At 40.2% G+C, this 23,945-nt stretch overlaps 1 protein-coding gene across 2 annotated transcripts in view; it reads right to left on the bottom strand.

The window, feature by feature from the left end:
• Window positions 1–23,945, bottom strand: part of cplx2b (complexin 2b) — a 66,474-nt gene that overhangs the window by 10,682 nt on the left and 31,847 nt on the right. Inside the window, exon 2 of one of the 2 annotated variants that reach the window (XM_085471588.1) lies at window positions 10,216–10,377. In XM_085471588.1, coding sequence (XP_085327714.1) covers window positions 10,216–10,246 — 31 coding nt within the window. In that variant the 5' untranslated portion in view covers window positions 10,247–10,377. The remainder of the gene's footprint in view (window positions 1–10,215; window positions 10,378–23,945) is intronic. The other variant, XM_085471596.1, reaches the window with a different exon arrangement.

The raw sequence follows: 23,945 nt of genomic DNA, 5'->3' as shown, positions 1-23,945 counted from the left end.
TTTGTATGTAGAATGATTAAAGACATTTTAAAGACTCAAATATCCCATTCAAATGTGTTTTGATGATACACTGACAAGCTGATTTTTCAGTTTTTCAGTGTTTTAAAACCATGAAATATAGAAACACAAAGTTCTCATGCTCAGTTATCATTGTTTACTCACTGAACTTCACTGTAACGGAAACTCTGACCAAACTTTTCATTTAAAAGAGAACAGATGATAAAATTAATTAATTAATAAATAAAAGACAAGCTATGCCCCACTGACTCCTCCGGCCAGTCAGATGGATGGCAGTGCTGTTGGTTAATTTGTGAGGGGTGGGGAGATTTGAAAAATGAAGCTCATTTTAATAATGGATTACCCTCGTTACCAAATTAGGCCTTCATAATTCACATGAGTGTCTGGATTTGCCACATCGATCAGATATTCGGGCAGCATGACAGGGTAGTTGTTTAACCCTTTGTCAGAATTCCACATTTCCAACTGGGAGCTTCTTTTTGCGGAGTCTAATCGACCGATCGCCATGCCCGCTGGCTTCCTGTCATTACTGTATCCTTATCTTCATCACGCCTGCACAGGAAATGAGAGGAGAAGCGCGACCTGCGTGGTCAGGACCGGTTCACGCTGATCTCTCAGAGAATATCTGAACATCTTTTATTTGAGCTTCTTTATGAGAAACGGCGAGACATTCGCATGTTTGATAACCTCCAGAACACAAAAAAGGCACTGAGTCCATATTAGGAATAAAATGAACGAACTGATGGCAGAGACAAAACATGGGCAACAGAGAGACTCAGAGATCACATCTTATCACTGGGGTTAATGACAAATTTCAAATATCCACATAGCTAATAATGTTCCACCTTAAAATGAAAAGTCACATATTGTTCTGTGAAAACTTGCTTGATATTTTTGCCAGTCCAAAGAACCCAGATTTCTGATAAAAAATAGTCCTGCTCAGATCCAAGCTCTTTGTTTTGAGGGGTACAGTAAGTGTTGGACATGCGTGCAATCATTTAATCTGAGGATTAAAATTTGATGCATGTACTATTTCATGATATTTGAGTTAAAAATACAGAGCATCTCTCTCTCGCTCATGTGTTTGTGCAGAGTTTTGTTCCCAGCCTGTGTGTGGATCGATCACGCTGCCCTGGACTGATTAATCCAACACATGGAAACTCTGATGAATGTGATTTGTAATTAAATAACCAGTAAATACAAACTGAGGCCTGCAGCTGAAATCTATACCTCAGTCTGCACCAATGAAACGTTCAGGAGGTCTCCCACAAGTAATGACATTAGTGAGGCTCAGCCTGAGAGTGTGTGAGGCTGGATTAGACAAAGTTTGCTTCCATGTGTTGTGTTTTACTGCACACACCTAAATTAAATGACATTTTTCTCTGTGTTTGTGCAGATAAAGCATAAACCGGAACCAGGCCTCAATCATGTCCACATGTGGAGAATTCACAAAGCTTTCCAAAGGCTCAGAAAATACATCACAGAATAAATGTGCACTGTCGTCTACGTGTTGATGGTTTTCTTTTCAAAGGAAAAATAAGTCTTTTTACAAAAAATGTTTCCACCAAGCTTGGAAACTACTATTTAAAATTGTTTAAGAATTAAGTTATAAGAGTGTCACATCTGTTTCATTGTGTTTCTTTTTAGTTTAGTTTTTTAATGTTGAAGTTTCAGGATTTTTTTCTTTGAATTTATGGGATAAATCTTCACTGAAGACTTGAGGAAAAAAAGGTTCTGGAAGCTGACGCATCAGAAACAGGAAAAACTAGGCAGTGTAAGAATCTGAGCAAATGGTAAATAGACAAAACTGCAGTGACTGCAGTGATGGAAACCTTGTCGTAGACAGGGTCAAGTAACTCACTTACCCACAGCAGGAAAGAAGTCCAATCCATGCAGCCTGAGCCCACAGAAGAGCTTCAGTAGAACAAACCTCTGAAAGCCTTATGATAGAAAGATGCTGGTAGACATATTGTGTAGACCGTGGTCAGACTGTCCACAATGTCCACTGCTGAAGGCACCTGTTCTGTGGACATCAGTATCTGAACTGAAGCTGGCTCCATTAAGAGGGCCAGTCCCCACAGTGCCCCCCATTTCCAGCTTTACAGTAGAAATAAATATGGTTTTGGCCTCTATGGATGATTTTCACTCTAAAATCTGCAGCCATACACGTATGCGTTCATGTTCTCATATTTTAGTCCAGATTAATATCTGAGAGTAAAAAGTTTAACCGATGGAGGAACGTTCACTGGGAAACTTTTCAGGCAATATAACTTGGTCTTGGTGCTTTGGTGTAATAAAGTGGGGGTTCTTCACAATATCGACTAGCTAAAACGTGCCTGATCCACAGTAGGAAAGACAAATATGACTTTAGTAAAAAAAAAATGTACATTTCTTTTCACTTTTTTATTCCCTTTCTCCTGTTTATTTCCATATTTCTGTGTTTGTATGTTAATGGCACGAGAGTTCCTCACCTCATTTAAAGCCAGCGTGTAGTTAATAGGTTACTGCTGCCAGCTAGTGTCATGGAGATTATGTTTTGCTTTTGTGTGCTTCACCCTAAAGACCAAAACTCCATACAAAACATATGAAATGAACACTGTGCTCACAATGTTTTCTCCACTGATGTTCCAAATGCCAAAAATGATGAAGTGTTAATATTTAAATGTAGCAGAGTCTTTTCTTATTAAAATAAAATAAAAACAAACATTTTTCAAATAGTTTTATTCAGCGTTAGTCTCCCACTATAAAAAAATATATTAGGGGCATTGCTCTATCAGCTCTTTGCCATGGCATTAATAATTTACCTACCATTGATGCCTCAGCTTCCATAGACGACCTGCTATCTCACTATAACAATGAACTTATCAACCTCTTAGATACCTTGGCTCCCCCAAAAAACTTGAAAACTTGAACTCTCGCTCTGCCCCATGGTATTCATCCGAACTTCGCCAACTTAAAGCTACTGGACGCCACCTGGAACGTCTCTCCAGGAAAACAGGACTTACTATTCATAAGGACATGTGTCTCAGTCATATACAACATTATAAAGAAGCTATTCATCATGCTAAATCTGCCTACTACCCCTCTGTTATTGAATCCGCTAAAGGGAACACACACTTTGTTTTCTACATTACATAATATTGTTAAACCCCCAGATACCTTTGAAATACATACACACTGCTGCAGTTTGCAACAACTTTACCAACAACATCTTTATCAACAACTGTCCTCGTCCTGTGATATGGTCAATTGTTCTATCTGCATTTTTTGCCCTTCTCAACTGTCATCCTCTCTATCCAATTTTGAACTTCCCACAATAATTCAGCTAACTTCCATAATTACTAAGTTAAAGTCATCATCGTGTAAACTTGATCCACTGCCGACTAATCTTGTCAAACTCTCATTCCCGTCTCTTGCCCCACTGATTACTAATATCATACACTCCTCTCTTATATCTGGTTCTGTTCCTTATTCTCTTAAAACTGCAATAATAACACCCATACTGAAAAAGAATGGTTCAGATCCCTCCAATCTAAATAATTTCAGGCCAATTTCAAATCTCCCTTTCTTAGCAAAAATTCTGGAAAAGATATCTAGCTGCACAGGTTCATCGTCATCTCACTGGAAATAACTTGTGCGAACAGTTTCAGTCCGGCTTCCATTCAAGTCACAGTACAGAAACAGCCCTAGTAAAAATCACCAATGATCTTCTGCTTGCAGCTGACTCTGGACTTATCTCCATCCTCATTCTCCTTGACCTCACAGCAGCTTTTGACACTATCTCCCACTGCATCCTTCTTCACAGATTAGCATCTATTGTTATCAATGGTACAGTACTCGCCTGGTTTACCTCTTATCTCTCTGGCCGCTCACAGTTTGTTTAATTACTCACTCACAGATCATGGTCTACTCCAGTTAATTCCGGTGTACCCCAAGGCTCTGTCCTGGGTCCTTAACTTTTTATCATCTATCTACTACCCCTAGGTAATATTTTCAGGAAGCATAGCATCCAGTTTCACTGCTACGCAGATGACACCCAGCTCTACCTGTCCCCCAAACACACAGCTACTCTCCCACCCAGATCCATTTCTGACTCTTTAAGTGAAATCAAGGTCTGGTTTACTCACAACTTTCTTAAACTTAATGGCAATAAAACAGAATTCATTTTATCAAAACTGACTATAGTCCCAACCACAAGTCTTTCATTATCCATTGATAACTCTGTTGTCACACCTTCCCCTCAGGTTAAGAGTCTTGGTGTCATCCCCGATAGCACTCTGTCCTTCACAGCACATATAAATAATATCACTCGGTCTTCCTACTTTCATCTCCGTAATATTAACCGCCTTCGTCCCTCACTCACTCCAAACAGTACTACCATACTTGTCAATGCTCTTGTCACATCTCGTTTAGATTACTGTAATTCTCTTCTCTATGGTCAACCTCATAAATCCCTCCATAAATTGCAATTAGTTCAAAATACAGCTGCTCGTATTATTTACATAACTAAATCCACTGAACATATAACACCTGTTCTTAAACAGCTCCATAGGCTTCCAATTCACCTCAGTGTTAATTTCAAGATCCTACTTCTCACTTTCAAAGCGCTTCATAACCTTGCTCCTCCATATTTATCCGATCTTCTCCATACATACTCACCCCATCGTACACTCTTTTTTTTCTAAGCCTCAGATTCTGCAGGGTTTTTATTTTTAGACTAATGTCCTTACACGACCACCTCAACACTTCAACACTCCCACTTCATATCAGAATGGTCATGTTCCACCTCAGGACTGAAACCGTGTTTTGTTTTTTGTTTTGTGTGTGTGTGTGTGTGTGTGTGTGTGTGTGTGTGTGTGTGTGTGTGTGTGTGTGTGTGTGTGTGTGTGTGTGTGTTTGTTTGCTTGTATATATTCATGAACAGCCAGCTGTGTCCTGGTGAAATAAATGCCACCCTGTTCCAAGGGAAAAGGTCACTGCACTCAAGCACACCTCTACAGGAGCTAAATTACAACAAACACAAACATTGGGGATGGATGGATGGACAGGTGGTTGGATGGATGATAAAGGAATGGATGAATGGGTGGATGGATATTATAAGGAAATGGCTGATGCTGTTTTACTGATGATTCTGATGAATGTGACGACTTTAAAGCTTGAGAGAGGAAAGAGGATCACGGTTACTTTAATCCCATATTTGTGTGATAAAGAATGTGTTCAGATGCAAGGAGGCAACGGTTTGCTGTCAGTAATGAAATTATTTAATCTTATTTACTCTAATATGCCACACGTTAGCAGCATTATTTACAAAAATATTATGTGCTGTGAATCAGGGTTGACATGACTTGGCGTTGTCACGATCCTGGGTCATTTGACCCAGCGTTTCAAGTTTTAGTTTTGTTTTTTTAAATGTTTATGGTTTATGTTTAAGTTCATTAGGTTATCTAAGTTGGTTTGTTTATCAGATTCCCTTGTGTTTTCAACGCCTGTGTTAAGTCTTCCTTGTCCTTTTATGTGTTTCATGTCTGAATGTCTTTTGTTATCAAGTTCATGTAGTCATGTCTGTGTTTCATTATGTTTCCCGTTTTATTTTGAAGAGGTCCTGTGTTCTTAGGTCAAATGTGATTAGTTGTATTCTCCCCTTGTGACTTTGTTATGTTCATTTGTTTCAGCTGTTTCCCTATGTGTTTCCACTTCCCTCATTATCCTCCTGTGTGTATTTAGTCCGTGTGTTTTCAGTCATTCCTTGTCAGGTCGTCTGCTAATCCACGTTGTGTCTCCAGGTATCAACGCCAGTCTTCATGTTTAAGTTTTTTTTTTCCATGTTTTACTTTTAGTTCACCCAGTTTAGGTTTTTGTTTAGTTTCACCCATGCCCTTTGTTTGTATCCATTTTTGCCAGCCTTAATAAACGGCTTGTTTTTGTCCACGCCACGTTTCACTTTCTGTTTTGGACTGCAATTGAGTCCTTTTTACAATACATACTCACGTAATGTCACCTCAGCCAGACTGTGACAGGCGTTAAGGCCTACCTGTGCATTTATGCATGTGACTGAACCAATGTGGATCATTAAAATATCACCAGATCACCTGATAAATGGGCATTGGCACTTAGGTCACATGCCCCATAAGCCAGATTCTATGAATCATCAAATGCAGGTGGCATCTTTGCCTGTTGGGGCATCACTGGAAGCTCTAATTTGCATTTGTTCACTCAACTACTTCTGACCCAACCCAGATCTCGGCTGAAGTCCCGGGGTGACCGTGCGTTTGCTCTGGCTGCCCCGGTACTGTGGAATACCCTTCCTCTCGACCTCCGCGCATCTGATTCCATTGCACTGTTCAAATCACGACTAAAAACCCACTTATTCAATCTTGCCTTTCCCTCTAGTTAATATTTCTTTTATGATTTTATTTCATGTACTTTTATGCTTATTTAAATTCTTGTTTGCTCTGTACCTGTTGCTTTCCTATGTATCAGTGACAGCTACCTGCTTGCATACTTAGTACTTGCTTTGGTCCTATTTCTATTATCCTGCTCCTGTTCTCTATGTTACTTGTTAAGCAACTTGGCATACCCTTGGTTTTTAAGTGTGCTTTATAAATAAAGTTTATTATTATTATTATTATTATTATTATTATTATTATTATTATTATTTGTTGGGGAGGAGGCCCCGGGGCAGACCCAGGACAAGCTGGAGAGATTATATCTCTCGGCTGGCCTGGGAACGCCTTGGTGTTCCCCCGGATAAGCTGGAGGAGGTGGCTGGGGAGAGGGAGGTCTGGGCCTCTTTGCTTAGGCTGCTGCCCCCGCGACCCGGCCCCGGACAAAGCGGATGAAGATGGATGGATGGATGGATTATTTGTTGATCTTATTGAGCCAGCTTGTCTGCAGCAACATGTGAAACTGTCGAAACATTACTGTACACCAGAAGCAACTGTTGAAGGCAGCAACACTAGCTCTCTTATGAGAAAGAGCGATAGAAGAGAACACACACAAGGAATAAGCATAGAAGAATCGATTGCAGGAAAACTGAGAAGAAGAAAGGAAGAAGGAGTCAAAGGAGAGGAGCAGATATAAATTAGTCCTGTGACAAAGTGGGAAGGCTGAGCTTTAAAGGAATAAATCTCATTTCATTTTGGCCGGTAGTCACCGAGCTGACTGAACTAGATGAGAGGGCTGATTTAAGGAGGCATAACCTCAGTACCCTTGGGGGACCTTCACTTACAAGAACATTCACTTAGATCTGTTTTAGTTTGCTCTTCGTGAATGAGCCCAATCTCAGCTAGCATAAAAGCCACATGGGGTGTAAATGACAGGCTGAGTCAAAAATATGGAATTGCAAAGGAAATACAAGAGGATAAAACTTATTATCACCATTATTGTGATAAATCTCCTTTCCTGTTACAGTTTGTCAGTGAAATAAACTAAATATGTTTTTTTAAAACCAAAAAATAAGAAACGAGAGAACTAAAGTGCTGCTGCTGAGGTTGGACGTGCCTTTGCATAAATATGCACACATACACAACAGGTTTTAAAATGAGGACAGTGCTCTGTGGGAAACATCTACAGGCTTCTCCACCACAGTACCCACACCAAACACCTAAACTTTCTTTATGCCTTCAACAAATTTCACTTAAAGTATAGATTTGAGTAGGGCTGCCACAAATGATTATTTTGATAGTCGACTAGTCACCGATTATTTTTGCAATTAGTCGACTAATCAGATCATGCATCCATTGGACGTAAAACGTACAGCTTATTGCACCAGCACGCATCTGCTCTTATATAACTATCATTAGCTTACAGCTTTAAGTGTTTAAGGTATGTACTAACTAAAAATAAAGACAAGATGATAGTTTATTAAATTTTGATGAAATTTGCAGATTGTTTCGGTGAAGTTTAATAAACTCCTTGCTATCTAAAATATAACGGGACACCGGAGTATATTCTCGAGCATCTCGCAGTTCTGATAATCAGTTGTCTGCTTGACGTTTATTCAGCTGTGTAAAAACTACAACTTTAATCTCAGCCAAACCGATTTACTCAGGAACAAATAAAATACTAAAAAAAAGCCAAACAATAACATTTTTAAGTTATCTAAGTGACTTATATGTGTTTAACCTGAGTAGCGAAAGACGGCGGTGGGTTTGAAAACGATTTGCCGGGAGTCCGGTGTTCTCACGGGCTCTAGTGAGCCTTGCCCCCGGCTAGCTATCGAGCTAGTGGGTAACAGACTTCTCTGAAAATGTAGGAGCGCTTTTGAAAATGTGTGGTGTCTTGATAAACTGAGCAGATATTTGAGGTTTACACAGATGCATTCTCGCCTGAAAATATGTTAAACGTTTATTTTGTGACCCAGAAAGTATAATAAGAGTAATATTAAAACTAACTAGCTGCCGCCATTGTTGGAAACTGAGCAGGGCTGCGCTATGAATTTTGGGACAGAGCTACTTCTTCTTCGGGGTTTAACGGCAGCTGGCATCCTTGTACATGCAGTGCTGTCATCTTCTGTTTCAGTCCGTTATTACAATCTTAAATTATACTACTTATTCCTGCGTCTTTTGGGATCTTACAAAGCTTCAAACGACACGTCGACTATTAAATCAGTCATCGACGATTTTGATAGTCGACGTAATCGTGACTAGTCGACCAATCATGGCAGCCCTAGATTTGAGAGCTCAAAGCACTGGAACTTGACCCATTTGCTAGTCCACTGAATTAGCCTCAGGGAGGAGGACCAATTTTTGGGAGCTTCTGGTGCAGTCAGGTCAGGTTTCCAGTTCACACATTCATTTTTATGAAGCCAGATACATTTTTTTAAATGCTACTAGAAGCCTATATGGTTGTCAGGTGATAGCTATAGTAATCACAGCCATACCTTTTTAGATGTAATTTGTAACGGCCGCCATTTTCTTTGTGAGTATTTATTGCATTGCGTGCTGCGGGGGAAAGCCTGTTCTAATGTTTGAGTCTATTTTTTAGCACCTGACCATCCCTTTTTGCTTCTCATCCGTAAACTCTCTCCATACTCGTTCATGTGATTCTTGCGTAGGTGGTTGAAGAGGTTTGTCGTGTATGAGGCTGTGGTAGGGACCTGTTTACGGCATAATTTGCATAGTACAGTTTTCTGGTCCGTGTCAGACTTTTTCATAACCAAACCCTGTCCATGCTACAGCAGTAGCCCCTCCTTTAGGAATAAGGTCCTGGATTTGTTTTGACTGGTCCTTCTGTTTGGAGCTACCTGGTTCTGCCTCATCTTCACTGGCCATGCTGGTATTCTCTGTGCATGCATCCATGTGGTGACTGTAAGCACCATTTATAGCTACTTCATGTTTTTATTTGAGGTAATTTGTTTGATGCATATTCTGAAATTTGATGTTTGAGAATGATGTATATAATTTCAGTTTATTTTGAAAAGTCTCAACAGGATCTTGAGCTTTAATATGAAAGGTTTATGTGGGAAAATAAACAGAATAAGCAGATGGCGGAGTCACACGATTGTTTTTGCTAACGAAAGTACGCATAGAAACAGTCATCTGTCTGTCCATAGTGTGGTTATTTTAAATATAAGCGCAAGAGAGAACTTTAAGAAATTAATATAGCCACTACAGTGACCATCAAAACGATGAAAAAATATTGCCATAAACAGTTTATTTTGCGACACCACGAGACAAACAATAGCATAATAAGAAAACGATAGATGTTTTCATATTGGCATCCAATATATATTGTCCTATTGAACAACCCTACTTCTGCTGCAGCGGCATCCCACAGTGGAGAATCAAGCGTGACTCCCCAAGAAGACTTAGCTTGAGCAAGTTGAAGACGATCTTAAATGACGACGTCTAACCCTTGAGTAAGCAAAGGTCAAGGCCACAGATCACAAGGCCTGGAAGTGCATCGTTGACCAAGATGGAAACCCTACAACACCCACGGCAATGTATTGGCTTCATGCACGACCTCTCCTGCTGACTGCCAGCTAGGGACAAAAGATCTCTCCTTTACTTTCTACATGGACTATCTACATGCAGCCATGTGATCGAACATAACTGGTCAAACTACAAGCCGATTCAAAGAGAAACCAGAAAGCCTTCATGTTTATATGCACATATGTGTTTGTACAGCATCTTAAACAGAAAATATCTCCAACTCTAATGTATTCTCAGGAAAAGCATTTAGGACTGCAGTACTTACCACCTAGAGCTTGCTTCATTACAAAATCCATGATTCCTGCTGATTAGTACAGATGTTCTTCTTCAAGCTGGAGACAACTGAGCACCACCAAGCCCGGGATCTGTGAGTGTCTCAGTTCTTCCCCCTTCCTCTGTGATGCCGAGCGTCTTCAGCAACTCTCTGCTGGACACAAGAGATTGAAAAAAGAAGCAATTAAACAAACCATACAGCTGTAAAACAGTAAACTGTTTTCCTCACATAGAAAAACACACCAGTGATTTGATTTAAATTTAAGCTTTTGCAGCTGTAAACAATCATATTTCCTCCTTTGTAGAAAGTGCATGATTACATCTCCAAACACGGTGAAAGATCCGCAACACACCTGGCATCAGGGAGCATGAGACAGCATTTCCTTCTGAGTTTAAAACAACACATAATGGGATCTTTTTAACACTCTTTACCCCGTGACAGATATCCCTTCCTGGGAAGATCGTAGATCAATACTGAGCCCTTTTGCTCTGAGTCACTTATCCGACTGTAACTGAATACCAGAGCAGTCAATAAGTGGTCATACATATTTAATGGAAAAGTGAAAGAAATGCAGTTGTTTTCTATTTAGATTGACCTGAAACATATGAAAAATACTAAACATGTATGAGAAAATCAGGCTGTGCTCACTCATACAGCATCAACATAAAAACACACACTAGATTCATGAGAATGAAAAATCCTGTCTACATCAAAAGTCTATATCTAATTAATATTGCATACACTATGCTAATCTCACTGTCTCACTTTCAGAAGCGACTTCGTGTATTTCAACCCAGCTGGTAATAAAATCACTTTTGCATAAATTTCATCTTTAGCTAAATCTGATTTACTCAGCTTCAGTAAAGCTGCAGGTTTGACTGTGATTCAGTGACTGCAGTGCACACTTTTGTGTCTGTAATCAGAATTATTATTTAAACTGATTCTCAGAATAAATCGATCAGGTGGAATTACCAGCTGAGACATCGACTGTGCAGTAAAAACTGTCGTATCATCTGTACAGAGACTGCAGATGAAAAATGTGAGCATGTAATGATTATTGCTGCTTTTCTGGTGTACTGATGGAACAAACTGTCATAAGATCTGATACTTGAAGATAAAATGCTGAAAATATGGCTGCATGTACAGGTCCTATTAAAGAGGTAATGTATGGATTTAACCGGTGCAAGAAAATAAAAATCCAGAATGTAAATAATGCAAGAGTGAATATGCATCTCGAAGAAGAAGCTCAGAAAAATTTAGCTAGCTGTAATATCAAATCCAGGAATTTGGATGACATTGGTACCAACTAGGGCTGCCAAGATTAGTCGACTAGTCACGATTACGATTTAAAGTTATAGTTTTTACACAGCTGAATAAACGTCAAGCAGACAACTGATTATCAGAAATGTGCGATGCTCAAGAATATACTCCGGTGTCCTGTTATATTTTAGATAGCAAGGAGTTTATTAAACTTCACCAAAACAATCTGCTAATTTCATTAAAATTTAACAAACTATCATCTTGTCTTTATTTTTAGTTAGTACATACCTTAAACACTTAAAGCTGTAAGCTAATGATAGTTATATAAGAGCAGATGCATGCTGGTGCAATAAGCTGTACGTTTTACGTCCAATGGATGATGATCTGATTAGTCGACTAATCGCAAAAATAATCGGTGACTAGTCGACTATCAAAATAATCGTTTGTGGCAGCCCTAGTACCAACTACTATATTTTCCATCCATCCATCCATCTTCTTCCGCTTATCAGGGGCCGGGTTGTGGGGGCAGCAGCCTAAGCAGAGAAGCCCAGACCTCCCTCTCCCCGGCCACCTGCTCCAGCTTTTCCGTGGGAACCCCAATGCATTCCCAGACCACCTGAGAGATATAATATCTCCAGCGTGTCCGGGTACTTAAACTCTTCCACTTGGGGCAGGAACTCATCCCTGACCTGGAGTGGGCAGTCCACCCTTTTCCAGCTGAGGACCATGGCTTCAGATTTGGAGATGCTGATTCTCACACTCAGCTGTGAACAATTCCAGTGCAAGCTGGAGGCCATGACCCGATGAAGCCAACAGAACCACATCATCTGCGTAAAGCAGAGATGAGATTCAGAGACCACCCAAGTGAAAGCCAAATTGGCTACACCTAGAAATTCTGTCCATATAAATTACGAACAAAATCCGTGACAAAGGGCAGTCCTGGCAGAGTCCATCACCCACCGGGAACGAGTCTGACTTATTGTTGGCTTTGCAGACCAAGCTCTTGCAATGGTTGTATAAGGATCGAATGGCCGGTAGCGATATTCCCGAAGCACCTCCCACAGGACACTCCGAGGGACACAGTCGAATGCCAAATCTACTATATTTTTTTAAAGTAAAACATCTAATTTATTATGGTGACATTAAACTGGCCAACATGACACTCACCGTGCATGTTCTTCAAATAGTTGACACTAAGGAGATGAGTGATAAAACTATGGTAACAGTTTGTTAGCATTGACAACGCTAGCAGTGCAGATTTTCTTCCCATCTGAAGAAAACATGCACAATATGTGCTGTGCAAAGTTTGGATTTTAAGTTTTCTTTTTTCTTTGTTGGCTTCTTGGTCATTAGACAAATTGCAGCCTGAATGCTCATTGGCCCATTCTGAATACAGTGCCCCATCCTGTGCTGCTGTATAAACTCACTTGTATCTATTTGATTAACTGTGCAAGTGGCAGCCAAGATGAAATCCTCCACATTTATTGCACCTGGCGAACCAGAACAGCATTTCCATTTTGAAGCAGATCTCTCCTGCTCTCCTCGCTGAACACTCGTGGCATCATTTTGATACGCCAGTATTTGCCAGGGCTGAATGGTGCCGGGATGAAATAGGAAGGGACGGCAGATTGAGCTGCACAGCTTATTCTGGGAGGTGACACGGGAGACGAGGCCGAGTGGGATGGCAATCCATTTGCAACTGTGACCGAACGCCTCGAGGGGTGAAGTACCTCATTTCAATACACACACATTCAGAAATTCAAAATCGGCATGCTCACCCACACGCAAGATTTGATTAAAAAGACTGCAAATGTATGCTGATAGACAATAGAAGAAATGTCAGACTGTTAACCTGGTGAGGAGAGTAAGTGTTTCTGCATGAATGTGTGCGTGCTTACGGAGAGGTGCATGCAGAAATATGTGACTATCATTTGAGTTTAACTGGAATCACATGTATTTTGTCATGTTTCTCAGGTCTGTCTGAATTTCTACGAACATTATTGCTAAGGATTGTCACACTGGGTTAAATATGTAGACTTGGGTTTTAAGGGGTATTTATTATTTTCTTCTTTTTTTGGGTTGTATGGAAGCCCCAAACGCAATTTCATTGTTCTTGACAATGACAATAAATAAATAAATACTAAATACTAAAGAACTCTGAACAGCTGTGTATGTGTGAGTAAAGTCTCTTTAGTCATAAGCTGTTGGCTTTTCCGGTTTCCAGCCTCAGTCCAGTGACATGTAACTGGCTGGACCTTTGCAGCCTGTTGTTTACATGTTGTAGCTGTGTACTGACACCAGGGGGCAGTGTCAGAAATACGCTGACCAGCTGGTCTGGTCTGGCTCATGTTTTTGCTGTTGTCAGACCTTTAGCTTAGCCGCTCCTACAGGTATGACCAAAGTCGTAAAAGAGGAAGAATGAGTGTTTTAGCGAACTGAACGTGAAGATTATAAACAAAGAAAACACGCCATTGCAGCCCACTTGGGCTTGTAATCACATTTTTTTGATCTTTAATTTATTTTTGTGCTTCTTTCTGCTCCTAAATGCTGCAGTTGCTCCTTCTCTATTGAAGCCCACTTTTCAACCACACCATGTGCGTGTTGCATTCTTAAAATCCATCACAAATGCACCACAAACTGCACTTTGTGATAATTAGTCATTCTAAGCTGGCTGTGTAGGTGTTGCCTCAGCGTCTGGTGCCGTCCAAGCTGACTTCTTACAGACCTGACTAGCTAAATCAAACAGGTCACTTTGGTTCAGTTGGAGGTGAAAGTGGGTTTTTTTCCTTCTGTCTTGAGTACTTTTTTGGTCACTGTCTCAACAAGACGGCAGCTGTCGTGGTAAATGTCCCGGCTGCTTTAAGAAGGTCAGAGGTTACAGTCCTTACAGTCACCTGCAGTTCAACTATTAGATATTAAACTCATTCTTTTAACCACTGAGGAAGAGAAACAAATATATACCTGTGGCCTTTTGGATGAATGGACTGCATTCATACAGCTGCACAGCTCTAGTCTTCCAAACCACTCAAAGTGCTTTATACTACAACCACATTTACTCACACACACACTTTTATTATAGCAATAAATATACAATTTAACTATCACGCACAGTTTATGGGCTTCTGATAGCGAGCGAGCCTCTGTGTCCTTCAACAGAACAATGAACACTGGAAACAGACGTCACACACACAAGGAGAGGATTCTTTCTTATTATGCTGCTTTCCTGAAACTTCTATATGTGTGCATGTGCTTTTCTAATACCACTGTGGCCAACTTTCTGGTGCATGAATAACACAGCATGTAGTTCCTGCAGTACGTAATTTGGGTTATTTTGAACTGTGAATCATCCAAAGCTACTGTAGTGGAGTCCAAGAATAAAAATCTAGTGCTGCAAATGAGCAGAACAGGTCCACACTTAGCTAAATGTCACATAACTGGTGCCTTGGGCTTTATTATACACAACAATAAGTGAATATTAACGATCAGCAGTGATGTAAGGTGTAAAGTTACTACAAAACTAGCACACAGGAGCGCCGATGGCAAATAATAAACGAAGAAGTTTTTGTTGTCATATTGCAGTTTTTTTTATGTTAGATTTTGTGTATTTTATTGTATTTTGTATTTTTTTGTTATGTATTTTCATAACAAGGATGAAAAGAAGTTCCACAACACTTTATGTATCTGCTATCGGGGGGAAGACGGTGGGTGTGTGGCTGCTGTGTGTTTGTGCGTAGCGTAATCGGCTGCTGACATTCATTGCTGTAATGTATAAAGATACAGGAACCCATCTGAGCCCACGCATCCCTAACAGGACGGGCCATGTGTCCGTGTTTAATACGATCCCAGCTGGTCAGGTGTGGCATGTTTCTGTGATACAGTGAATGTGGGTTTTTTCATAATAATGTTTTTTTACTGTTTGTAACAAAGGCAAAGATAAGATAAGCTTCCAACCCTGAGCTGGAAAAAAATTGAAGACTGGATGTATGTTGTTTTTTTTCCTGGTATTTCACCTGAACAAAACGTGCAGCAGCGTAGCAGAAGCAGGGACGCATCTCATGAACTGGACGAGGGGTCTGCGCGTGTGTCTGTGTGTGCACGCATTTGGAAGCAGAACATTTCTCTTATCATTACAGAAACAGACTCAAGGACTCACTAATGGAATAAAGGAAAGATGCGGCTGTCAGACAAGGACATCTGGAAGAGGACACACACACACGCGCACGCACACACACACACGCGCGCGCGCACACACACACACACACACACACACACGCACATGCGCGCGCACACGCACACGCACACACACACACAGGGGCATTCTCTTCCTACCTTTGACATATAAAAATGTCTGACTGTATGTTTGAATGTTTGATTAGTTTTTATATAATAAAAGAAGTTTGGTTTTTAAAAGGAATTGTTTGAAAACTATTAAAAATGATGACTCTTTATAGTGTCACGATTTAATTACTAATACTTAAATAAAACATGTCGATTCAAAAGAGAAAGTGGGCACAAGATAAAGGCCAATCAAACGGGTGATAATAAAGCAGCACCTGGCAACTGTGGAAAGGAAGAACTCCGTTTTAATAGGAGGAACCAGGTTCAGGAAGTCAATGATTCTCCTCAGGAAGGCCTTTCCAAAGCTGAGGAAAGCTCATAGTACACAGTACATTAACCAAAACCTAACCTGCCAATGCCATCTAGTGTTTCCTACAATCCGCTATTAGCAATCAGAGGCACGTCTAAGCTCACTGAAGACATTTAGTCCTCCGTTTAAAAAAAAGAAGAGATGGGTCTGACATTTTCAAATCACTGCAACCCAAACAGTCTCTGCTTCTTCATCTCGACACAACAGAAATGCAATCTTCAAAAATAATTCATGTGAGAAAAGACTGAAGCAATTCATCACAGCGTTATCGTGCGAAACGGAGGAGCGCTCCTCTACTTGCCTCCATTTACATACTCATCAGACACCAGAGACCTCAACCGCAGCTCGTTATGTAAGTGCTTATCAGTGGGCGGTTAGCACTGGACTGGAAGCTGAAGCAGCTCTCCGGCATATTGAACTTCTCTGTTCTGGTGATAGTGGAGGGGCTTTAAAACCTTACATAACCCTCCTTTTCACACAGGGCCAAATATACTATACAATCACTGATGACAGTCCCCAGGGGCAAGCCTCCCTCCCACCTCAGCTCCCATTCCCCAGCACCCAACCACTTTCCCTCCATCCTCAACCATCCTTTCTTCTTCTTCTTCTTCAGCTTCTTTTTTTAATTTCATAATCCGGGCGCTGGCAGCAGTGCGTGACGTGGGATAATGTTATCAGGGCCAGGCAGGACGGCTTGCTGATCCTATCCAGTTAATTGGAAGTTGTTTCCAAGTTTCGTGGAAGGAGATGTGGATGGGAGCGACTGGTGAAGACAAGCACGAGGCTGTCACTGGAACATGTTGATGACAGGCAAAGGGAGCGTGTTTCAGGGGAGGGGAGGCAAGAAAAAGGAGGAAAAGCTTTAAATGTGTGCATGTGCAGACAAAAAGTACACATGAATGAGCTTTAAAGGATAATGCTGGCTACAGGCTATTCTGTGTTTCTGTGTGTCATCAAATACATGCAAACACCAAAAACACTAAAAACACACTGTGTTTTTTCCAAATAGACAGATTTATACTGAAGAAATAAATCAGAAATTTATGCAAGAAGGGAAAAACCCTGTTTTAACTGTCATTAATAATCACTGTTTAGGCATCCATATTATTATTAACCACACGCGAACAATTATCAAATAAATAAGTTCTGCATTTTTGGTAACTATGTTGTAGGTGTTGTAGGTTTTAGTTTAGTTTTACTTAACTATAATAACCTTGGACAGAACCACCCTTTAACACCTCTATTTTTAACATGTTTGATCCTTCATTACAACCTTTGAACCTTTGGCTTAAATTTTGAAAGGTGGCTCTATAATCTATAATAAGTTTTTTTCACTATGTTGTAGTTCAAGTGGTTTGAGAGGGAACCCAGCTCCTGCACCTCCTCTGGTTCACAGGCTTTGGAAAATCCTGCCTGTACTCTAATAGAGGACTTTGGCCAACTGTGGTTCTGTTAGGACCAGTGAATAGTGTAACCATGGAAAAGGACACAGAGAAGTATATGGCAGCATGGTGGATTAAGAAGAGGATTTTCACTGGAGAGAGTAGGTTTTGAGGCCTAGAACTCAGCACACAGCAGGGCAGCTGCAGGAGGAGGGCTGTCTGGTTTCCTTGTCTGTATGCCTACTGCAGCACTTAATGTCACAGTAATGAATTACATGAGTAATGAAAGTCAGTTTGCATAAACTGTGTACAAGAAAAATCCTGCAGACCACATCAGCGTTAATATAAAGTCCCCAGACTTCAGACCCTAGAATTCCCTGAGCTGCTAGTATAGCTATAAAGTTCAAGTCATCTCCTTTCCAAACACAACCATTTCAAAGATGGAAAATAAAGCTTCAGCAAGCAGGAACTGAACCTCTGAGGGAAGTTCCCCTCTCGACTAAGCAAGTTTCAGCACATCAGTCACACCAGAATTGCTCCTGTCCTTTTTAACCAGTTCCAGGAACTTACAATTTGTAGTGCTTAGCACACATGCACTCGCACAAACAGACACACACATCCAGCAAGCCTTTCACCCTGTGCTTGATGAGCTGACCCTGGGGACACGTGGGCAAACCTGAAAGGGAAATCAATACTGGACGAGTGGACCGAGATGGATTACTGACAGGAGCCATTTTTCACAGCAGGTTAGCAAGACTCCACCACAACACTCCATCTTCATCTGTCCAGGAAGGATGTGGGAGCACAAAAATCTCAATGTACTGTAGCATCCTAGTGCAAAAGTATATTCATTTTACCCTTCATACGCCCAACCTGCCATTCCATCTGGTGCCAATGGGACCGGGCTGTGCCCCCGATTACAACACAGTCTGAGAAGCTTGTAAGGTGGCGCCATCAGTTCTCTGAAGCTTTCCTGGTATTAACCCTCTCTGGCTCAAATTAAGTTTTTGTTGCTAATGCACAAAAGAATACCTGCAGTGGTACTTCTGAGTAAAAAAAGCTCATAAAATATGTATGTGGTGTAATCAGTTTGTTAGCTTTTACTTGTTGCAAATCTGCAAAGCCTGCCTTGAGAGGGTTAACAAGTAAAATGGATGCATCATTTGTTGTGCTTCATTCATGTTGCATCAGATTGCCAAGGTACCTCTGAGAAATTTTAGAGCATGCTGAATAATAAATAATGTTAAGTAAAAGGCTGGTTTACTCTTCAGGGGTTTGGATAAGCAGAAGTTCATATTTTGCATGTTTGTTGCGGCCTGGTCACGGGGATAAGGAGGTTTGCTCTAGACCAAGCTTGCTAATTCTGTGTTTATTGCAGAGCTGTTACTGACTGATCTTTTTTAACAGAATTAAAACAAAATGAAATATTGAAATGTTGGTCAATCATTGCCCCAATCTGCACAATCTCATACACACAAAGAGACACACAGACACACACACCTTCATACACCAAGTTACTCTTTGCACAGTGCTCAGGCTTTTGCACATTTTTATTGCACTGTTGTGTCTGTATCGTTCTCTTCTGTCTGGTGTTGCACTGTCTTTGTTTTGGTTTTTTGGAATTTTTGCACCCTGCACTTTATGTAGTTCTGTGTTGCTTGTCTGTTATATGTAGCACCATGGTCTTGGAGGAATGTTGTCTCATTTCACTGTGTACTGTACCACTGCACAGTGACAATAAAGTCACTTGATTTGACTTGAATTGTTCATTTATGCTGATATTCAGGCACCCCAGAGAATCCCCAAACTTCACCTGGTCACTAAAATAAACAGAATTTATATGGCACAGCAAAACTGATGTTTGCTTCATTCAGTTTGAGTGTTATATATTCCATTTAAATAAGCTAGATTTTCTTTGTTAGGGTTAGGGTTAGGGGTTAGGGTGATGGGTGATGAGTGGGGTGGATCATCTGTGTATGGGGAAAACATTAAGTGTGTTCCCCATATTTATCAAACCACAAAAACATCATCAACCTCTGAATTATGTTGGGCTTTGTCATTTTGAAGATGTTTGGATAATGTGAAGACTACAGAGGTCAAAAAGCACCTGTAGGCAACTGTTGTTGTGATTCGGAGCTATATAAATACAACTGAACTGAAAATTCCAGCAATGATGTGTAAAAACAACTTCTACATAACCATGCTGTATGCCTCCAGCTGAAACCATTGTTTCTGCAAGCCCAATGTTTCAGGCCTGTGTTGCATTATAAAGTAGGATGACTTTCATCAAAACTGAATCTTATATCTTTAGTCCTGACACCAAATAAACACCAAAGTCCGATCACCCCTGAACCTAACACGATTATTTGTTCCTTCATAGATTCTGCACTCAGGCTCATATTTTGAGTCTCTCCATGCACAGACTGCAAATATGTTTCACTTTGTTTATCAGAGTAAAACGCTGCTGCCCGCTCTACAAATAATACATTGATGATTCAAAAGTCACCAAAGACAGAAAATAAATGTCACAGACGCCAGTAAATGAATTAATTATGAACTGCTAACACTGTTCCGCTCTCTCAGATTTGCCGGGCAGAAACTTTAGCACTCCAGACATTATTTATTCATGTGAGTCTGCAGTGAAAAATTATTTCCTCAACAGAAGCTAGAAGGCAAAGGAGGTCTACAGGACTGCATTTGATTATTCTTCTCATTATTCTTCTTGAGTCACTGACCCACTGTGGTAAAGGAGCTTCAGAAAGACCGCGTCACAGAGACAGGGCTAATTTTAACTTGCATATTTTACATTTTAATAATAGTTAATAGGGTTAATTTTAGCACTAGCTTCATCAAGGACTGATATGATGGATTAAATATGACACTATTCCTTCTTTTTTAATATTTAATGCAAGCCTGTCTTGAGAATGACAGATCCACATTTTAGTTACGGATGGTTGCTAAATTAAATTCTGGATCTTTCTGTTCATACTTGCCACTAATATCAAAGAAAGCTAAAACTCAACATTTGAGATTAAAATGTTTTACATTTTACATTAATTAACACTGTGAAACAAAACATTATCGGGTAATTTGGATGCAACAGTGAGGAATGTTACCTTCAGTCAGGAAGTTCCAGGATTAACAAGTCCATGTACAGGAAACAGAGCAGGCAGGTTCCAAGTTTTATTGACTGAGAGCCAACTGAGGACAAAAGGTTACAACAGAGGGCCACAGAGGAAAATGCACACAGTACTTTTCTGTTCAGAGAATGGATGGTTATCATGGCAGGGTTCTTTTTTTTAACAATTAGTGAGGTGGCTGTTAGGTTCCTGGACACTCGGTGTTTATTCTGCAATGATGGCTAAAGCAGTTGATACTGAAGGACAACGCTCCTTTGTCCACATGAGGAAACAATAATAGTATCACTGAGGAAACTGTGGCGCCTTTCTAAAACTGATTTACAAGTAGCACCTCTATTATTTCTACATATGTAAGATGAAAGGGAAAAACAAACGGCAGTGAAAAAGATGGCTATCTAGTCCACCTATACAGTACAAGTATAGATTATTAATATATTAACTTATTTATTAGATTAGAATATTATACTAAAGATTATGAAGCTCATATAATATTGAATAGAAGTTCGTTCCACATCATTGGGCCTGAATGAGCAAAACCATAATGTCCACTGTTTTAAGCCTGTACTGTGGAACCTGTAAGTGATTCACCAATCGGATGGATCCGGGAGTGGGATAAGGTGCTACTGGACTGAAGTCATGAGTTCCCTAGAGTATTTAGAAGTAGAATGGGAGCCTTCAGTTTTCAGGCCCCTCTTTTATAGAAACAGCTTCCAGTTTGGATTCAGGAGACAGACACTATCTCTACTTTTAAGATTAGGCTTCAAACTTTCCTTTTTGATAAAGCATATAGTTAGGGCTGGATCAGATGACCCTGAATCCTCCCTTAGTTATGCTGCTATAGGTGTAGGCTGCTGGGGGATTCCCATGATGCACTGGGTGTTTCTTCTTCACTCATGATGTATTAAGAGACCTCTCTGCACTGAATCATACTTGTTTTTAACCTCTATCTCTCTTCCACAGCATATCTTTTATCCTGCCTTCCTTCTCTCACCCCAAACGGTCGCAGCAGATGGCCGCTCCTCCCTGAGCCTGGTACTTCCTGTTACAAGGGAGTTTTTCCTTCCCACTGTCGCCAAAGTGCTTCCTCATAGGGACTCATATGATTGTTGGGGTTTTCTCTGTATTTATTACTCTAGGGTCTACCTTACAATATAAAGTGCCTTGAGGCGACTCTTGTTGTGATTTGGTCCTGTACAAATAAAACTGAATTGAATTGAATATATGTCAATGAACTTGGTGAATGTTGTCAGCAGTGCAGACTGAAACGGACCCCTTCAGCCTCGGCAGTTTGTGCCTAGCACCAAAGGACGCCACGCCATTAACATCCAGTGCTCTGATTTTTTTCCTGGTGAGTAAATGCTGAATCCACCTGATGTCAAAGAGGTTCGACTTTGTTTCTGCAGGTTTAAACTTTGATAGCCACTCCACGCTGGCAACCCCACGGAGAGAGGACGATTGTATTTTCATACTCTCTTTGTTATAGTCGTCTCTCCGTCTGTTTGTGCCTCTGTGTCTTTGTCTCACTCTGCCTACTACATTTTCACCCTGCTGTTACTCTCTCTCACCCTCTGCCTCTCTGTTTTATCAAGCTTACTTTATATTTCCTCCACTTTTTCATTTCCTGCCTAATTTGGAAATTTACCTAGCGCTGTTTAAGCTGAAGCTCAGTTCTTTGTTTTTCCTCCATAAAAAATATTTTTAAATAATATAAAATTGTTTGTAATATTCCAGGAAATTGTCGATGGTATTTACTTAAAATTTCAAGGAATGATTATAAGGAATTTCACTCATAAATATGATAAATGTGATTTTGAGCAGTGATGACTTATAATATAATAATACTATTATTGCAGTTCAATTCATTTTCAAATATTAAGACAGCCTTTATGTTGCTGATGTTAATATTGATGAAGGCCTTGGGATTATACCAAGCTCTAACAGTACACATTTGGGTTTTAAAAATAGTGTTAAATTTATGCATATAGGTTCAGATTTTCTTTAAAGTCTGCAGACATGAGTAAATAAATGTTTCTAAACTGAACCAAAATAACATATTTTTAGTCTCAACTCAATTCAGCTCCACTTTATTAATAAATCACAATAAATCACAGCCTGGATACAATAAATAAGGGGATAGATAAGAAACAAATAAAATACATGTGTGGGTGCAAAGAATATATAATCATGGCTTTAAAAAAAAGGAGAGACAGAGCGCAAGTCAAATGCTGCGTCTTCAGTGAGCACTAAACCTGCAGCTTAGTTCTGTCATTTGATCTTCGAGGCGCTTTGCAGGCAGTCAAATATAAGACAGGTGCCTCATCCACACCAAAATAAAAACATTACAATTAAAAGCTGCTTTTTAACCATGCTCAGGTAATGTGTGTGTCATGTTAACCTGCTCATTTTAGTTAAAGGATCGGCCTAGAGTAAATACAACTTCTGACTTTGGTCTACTTTTTAATGCTCCTGGACTGGTTACCTTAAAAAAAGCTAAAGTTAAGATTTAGCAGTGTCACAATAATGAAACCATTTCCTGGCATCTGACTCCTTGTGGTCACGAAATCAGTGGGGGTAATTTGAAAGGTACTTGTCTGACATTTTTAAGGTTTTTATTAAATTAACAGCTCTAAATGAGGTTCTCTTGGTGGACATTTGACTAAACTCAGCAGGCAGCTTCTACAAACTACACATTCCATCTTTTCTGTTTGATTTTCTTCTCGTTAACAAGTGTCCATTTCATGCTGCAGTCCTGCTGGTTGGCTAGTTGGTGTAGATGATAGCAGCAGGCACACGACGAGACACTCATCTTAAACTCCTGACAGGGTCTGAAAATGACCACGACCACAGTTATTGTCAGCTGTATTAATCAAGCTCAAGCAAAGCAAATGTAAACACATCTTTGGAGCATCAACACATCCAACATCAAACTTCAATACAGATGCAGGATGCCTCACAGATGCCTGTGAAAGGATCGTTTATATATAGCCTTGGACATTTGGACCATGCACATCTGCATTTGCATCTCTGTAGGTTTGAAAATGACTGAGTGGAACTGAGCAGGAAAAAACTCCAGCCAATTGCCAAAAAAAATAACCTCTGAGGTGTTTTCCAGCAGATGAGTGAACAACTCCACAACAAAGTGCAATTAGCATGAAACTACAAAGCTTAACACAATAGACAAACAGACACTGAGTGAACAAAAAGACTGAGAGAAAAGGCAGCTGGTGATGAAGTGCAACCAAACAGCTGGTGACATTTTCAGAGTGAACTCATTCAGCCTGAAGACAAAAG

This window comes from Copadichromis virginalis, linkage group LG2 (genome assembly GCF_057382275.1).
Source record: "Copadichromis virginalis isolate Kocher_CV1m ecotype Utaka linkage group LG2, C_Virginalis_male_GT1.1, whole genome shotgun sequence".
NCBI lineage: Eukaryota > Metazoa > Chordata > Actinopteri > Cichliformes > Cichlidae > Copadichromis > Copadichromis virginalis.
The sequence above is the reverse complement of the archived record's forward strand: the minus strand, read 5'-3'. Positions and strand labels throughout refer to the sequence as shown.